This window comes from Hipposideros armiger, unplaced genomic scaffold (assembly GCF_001890085.2).
Source record: "Hipposideros armiger isolate ML-2016 unplaced genomic scaffold, ASM189008v1 scaffold_299, whole genome shotgun sequence".
In the NCBI taxonomy this organism is placed as follows: Eukaryota; Metazoa; Chordata; class Mammalia; order Chiroptera; family Hipposideridae; genus Hipposideros; species Hipposideros armiger.
Genome location: NW_017731649.1, coordinates 900,255 through 905,052, shown reverse-complemented (window position 1 = coordinate 905,052; position 4,798 = coordinate 900,255). Strand labels below are relative to the sequence as shown.

At 53.4% G+C, this 4,798-nt stretch overlaps 1 protein-coding gene across 1 annotated transcript in view; it reads right to left on the bottom strand.

The window, feature by feature from the left end:
• Positions 1-4,125, bottom strand: part of SMOC2 (SPARC related modular calcium binding 2) — a 136,976-nt gene extending 132,851 nt beyond the window's left edge. Inside the window, exons 1-3 of the mRNA XM_019659456.1 lie at positions 4,114-4,125; positions 3,834-3,973; positions 3,661-3,728 (exon numbers count right to left, since the gene is read on the bottom strand). Of these exons, the coding sequence (XP_019515001.1) occupies positions 3,661-3,728; positions 3,834-3,973; positions 4,114-4,125 (220 nt within the window). The remainder of the gene's footprint in view (positions 1-3,660; positions 3,729-3,833; positions 3,974-4,113) is intronic.
• Positions 4,126-4,798: the final 673 nt, after the last annotated feature.

The following is a 4,798-nucleotide window of genomic DNA, read 5'->3' as shown; positions in this document are numbered from 1 at the left end:
CAGAGAGATGCAGTGGTATCATTCACTCATTCATTCACTCCTTCATTCAATCTTTCATTCATTCACTCACTCATTCACTCACTCATTCATTCATTTGCTGGAAGTAATATAAGCCAATTTGTGTGTGCTTTAAAAACACCCACTTCAGCATTCCACTGTCTGCCTCCTTTTCACATTCTGTAACTAAGGACAAAACCCCATCTTTCTAAAGTAACTCAAAAGTCAGATTCAGCTAGAATTACACTTATTAAATAATTTTGAGCAACCACTCTCTGCCAGGTGTTGTACCTGACTCCCGGAGGGTGGGAGCTCAAAGGGGGCCTGCCCTCCAGGTGCTTAAAATCCAGAAGGCAGAAAATCTGGGACCACACATGATCACCACGTCATGTAGGACCACACAGGATCACCACACCACCTGGGACCACACAATCACCACACCATCTCAGACCACACATGATCACCACGTCATGTAGGACCACACGTGATCACCACACCATCTGGGACCACACAGGATCACCACACCACCTGGGACCACATGTGCTCACTAGATCAAGAGAAGATAGCAGGTTTTTGAAGGAAGATGCAGGAAGAAAATGAGGACTCAGTCCTATACTCAGGGTCGACGGAGGGCCAGCACCTGTGACAACAGAGGAGGACAAACAGATGGGGTGACTGATGTTGGACAGGGTGACACAGTGGTTGGAGCAATGCCTCCAAGTGCCACACACCAGGAAAAGTGTCCACCTAGCATGGGGAACCACAACAGACCTCTCAGGACTGAGCTGCGATCCAAACTAGCGCAGTCCCCACAGCCTGGCCGAGACTCTCGGGCACGCACATTCTGGGCGCTTCTTGTGGGCAGCGATGATATGGAAACGCGCAGTTCAGACCCACAGATGAAAACAAGAGACAGACCAGCCATTGCTGTTTTCCTGTTTTTACCACATGGCCTTCGCTGTTTTGTTGAAACGGACAAGACTTTTTCTAAGCGTCTTACAGACGCGGCACTGGCTCCTGGTCCCCTAACCCAGCTCTCCCCAGAACGCTTCCAGTTTCTCCTTTGACGTCACGCTCTGCACACAAGCCTTCAGTTCTGGCCTCACAGCTGGACTCGGGCAGGTGATGTGTTACACCTGCTCCTCGCAAACCTCTTCTTTCCCGAAACATTTCTTTCGATTTACTTTCCTTCCCTGCCTCCACACCAGTATTAATTTCAATGATGAAAACAGATATTTTTGCTTCTTGTCAATAGTTCTTTACATGAAGAAATCTCTTGGGTTATTTATTTTTTTCAAAAGGTTACCTTTTTGAAATCAGTAAAGCTTCCTTGGTTTTAAAATTTTTCTAAAAAACCAATGTGGGTGGTGTTACGTTGATGCAACAATTATGTTTGGTAACGGAAAAGTCACTGCGGTCAATATTCAGTCCTTATTCCTACAGACCAGAGGTCTGCCCAAGGCGGACCCTACAAATACCCCATAAAATCCTGCAGGGGCACTGACCTTACGCTGCCAAGGTCACACACACTCTAGCTGAGGGCCTCGCCATGCTTCGATCCCTAAGGGCTCACAGGGCCTTGGGTGGTGCTGCCTTCATCAGTTTCAGCAATTTTTAAGTGCCAGTTTCCTATCCGGGATCCCAATAAGAGATCAGGGACTGGCCAAATGAGAATTTAACAACGTATATGTTTTCCGTAGGCCACAGGTTTATGAAACAAGGCAGTTTGGGAATGGGAGAACACTGTAGTGGACACTCGGCCCACTGCTTTAGCGCCCAGGGGACCAGAGCGCTTACCAGGCAGAGACAACCCGCATTCGCCTGCGTGTCCTCAGTGTCCCAGCACAGTGCCTGGTCTACCGCCGGTGCTCAATAAATGTTTCCTGCCTGAAGTGCTGCATTAACACGAGCCTGTGGGGCTCACGACAGGATGACGAGGGCACGGGGCAGGGGCGCGAGAAGGTGTTTGGGGAAACTGCTGTGGGAACATGGGAATAACAGGGGGCGAGGCCAGGGACACGCTCGGCGTTCTCGTGGGACTGCACTGAGCAAAACAGAGCTGCCTCCCGCCCCGAAAGCAAGCCCAGCTCTCTCGGCAGGGCCTCGGATGCTGTGCATATTTCATCCATCGCTAGGCTGAAACGCACCAAAGATCACACATAAACTCTGCCCTTCAGTGACACCAAAACCAAACATTCTACCTGGAGCATGAGTCCCGTGACAAATAAAACAGGCTAAATGAGACGTGTCTAAAACACAGGGGCACATCCACCCTGCACATGGGTATTAAGCACGAGTCAGGCTCCGTTTCCTGCACAGCCCGCTCTGCGCACCCACGGGGATCACAGGGCTCAGGTGTGACGGGCAGCTCCGTCAGCGGGGCTGCCGGCCCACCAGGCACTTCCCTGGGCTCCAGCCCGGACGCTGAGGGCAGACCGGGTGGCACCCAGGAACTGCACGTATAATCAGGGGATGTGATGCCTGGGGCCCTGGGCCATGCTTTCGGCACCGTGCTCTAAGAGGTGCTGCTGACAGTGGACGCAGCGACACATGACCGGATGGATGGCAGAGAGAAAAGCTGCGGGGTCCAGCAGTGGTGCCATACACCTTGGTGGCCTGATATTTGTGTTTAGAAAGCAGCTGTTTTACTAAATATATAGTCCATAAATTCCCTAACAGCTTTACATTTTGTGGGACAGCGGAACAGAAGGACAGACAGCCACGATCTTCCCTGTGACCTCACTACCCTCGGAATATCAAATGCATCCGTTGATGAAACGACATCTCCACAGGCATGCTGCCAGAGTTTCTTCCTTACGGCTCCTGCTCATTTCAAGGCATTTAGAGCAAATTCCTCTAAAACACACGTTCGAGGTTAGCAGAGTAACCTGCAGGCAGGGAAATGCATCCAATAGCCGACATTCCAGATAGTTTGTTCCTTAGCCAACCTCAGTGGAGACTACGTGCTGGATGGTAAAATCACTTCCGTGGAAGCCATAACTAAAGGATTAGAAACAGGAAACCAAGACAGAGCCCGCTGGAAACAACATGCTATCATGTCACAGCGAGATGGCCTCGTCCGCCAGGCAGCCCGTGAGTGAGCCCGCTCCACAGGGACATGCACGGCGGTGGCCACGCGGCCTCAGGTACACTTGCGTCCATGGGTACCTTTTAAAAGTGCTAAAGCATGAATACATCGTATAAGGACCAGGGGCTTTTGATCTCCGAATAGAGGCCAGTTCCATGTCTGCATCCAAGCTCCACCACACCCTCGGAGTCTCTGAAATATCACCTACACCCCACCCGTGTGTTTCTTCCTGTGTTCATGATCTTCCCTGTCTGGGGCAAGATGTGTGTCCAGTGAAGACCTTGAAAATACAGATGTTTAGCTGCTAAGCAGGATCGCGAGATTTAGGGGTCATGGACTCCTCGGTGCCCTGTTTCCCCGACAAGTCCATGCACAAAGCAGGTTCTCAACCAGGGTTTGTGCATGAGTGAGCCGGATGAGCCGGACAATGGAAAAGCTGTCCCGTATCCAGAATCAGCAAGAACCCCCTTCACCCCACCACTGACGGACGTGCACACGCGATAGCTGGGGTAAGCAGAGAGGATCCCCAGGGAAAAGAGGGGACGTGGACCAGACCCTCATGTCCACATACTCACCTCTGAACAGCACCACGATCACCACCAAAGTGAGGGACACCCGTGGAAGGAAGCCCAAATCCCTTTCACTGTGACAACAAGAGCCTTGGCCCACGCGTCCTGGGGACAAGTGCAGAAGCTGCCCTTTTAGATGGAATGCCATCAGAGCCCAGAGGTTAGGGGGACAGACTCACAGGGGCTCACGGATGAAGACAGGCCCCCAGAAGACGTCACCCACCACGTGTGAAGCAGCCAGAACCGACCCACGGACTCTGGCTGGGTCCACTCCCCGGTCCCTCACGCATGGCAGGCGCCAACGGCTCTCATACTCAGCCTGCGCAGGACGGGCGGCTGAAAAGCAGCCCTGGGAGGCGCCTGGACGGGGCTGGAGGACCCGTCATAACTGCCCCTGTGCTGCTCCCAGCTCTGTCTCGTGCTTTGGTGTCGCTGGAAGGAGATGCAGGGCAGGCTCACGTGCAGCGTCATCAGGGGTAAACGGTTTTCCCCTTCACCGGGACTCACAGGAAACACATCCTTTCCATGATCAAACACCTATTTGTACTGGGAGACAGCCCAGGCCTGGGGTCCTTGGCAGAGACGCCTGTTCACAGTTCTCTGAAACGCAGCCTCCACAGCTCCCAGGCCCTCACATGACTCAACATGGTCACTGTCACTGAAGCACATACGTACAATGTCAGAGCCAGGCCGGGGGTCTAGAAGCCCCCGCCCAGTGCCTGCCGGCTGCCTCTGTGGTCAGTCGGGGGCAACTCTGGCTGGGGCACCTGCCTCCCTCCACCACAGGCTGACGCAAGCAGAGCCAGCTCTCCTGATGTCTATGTTTCACCAGCTTAGGATTTTGTGGCAGAACTGAAGACTCGCCAGGCGGCCCGGGATCCGTTTTACCCGCCGTCCAGGCAAAACCTTGGAGCATGGAGCATGTTGTCCTCCAGACCCGCACAGCCCCAAACAAACCCTTGGCCATGCACCGCTATTTACGTTTAAATCCATCGGAACTACATAAAGCTGGAATTCGGTCGTCTCACTGCTGTTCCAGCTGCATTACGTTCTGACGCCCACCCATGTGTGGAGCCCCCCGCAGCCCCGCCCAGGGCAGTAGGCGCATGGCTGCCACCGCCAGCAGCTCGCAGCATCACCGCCC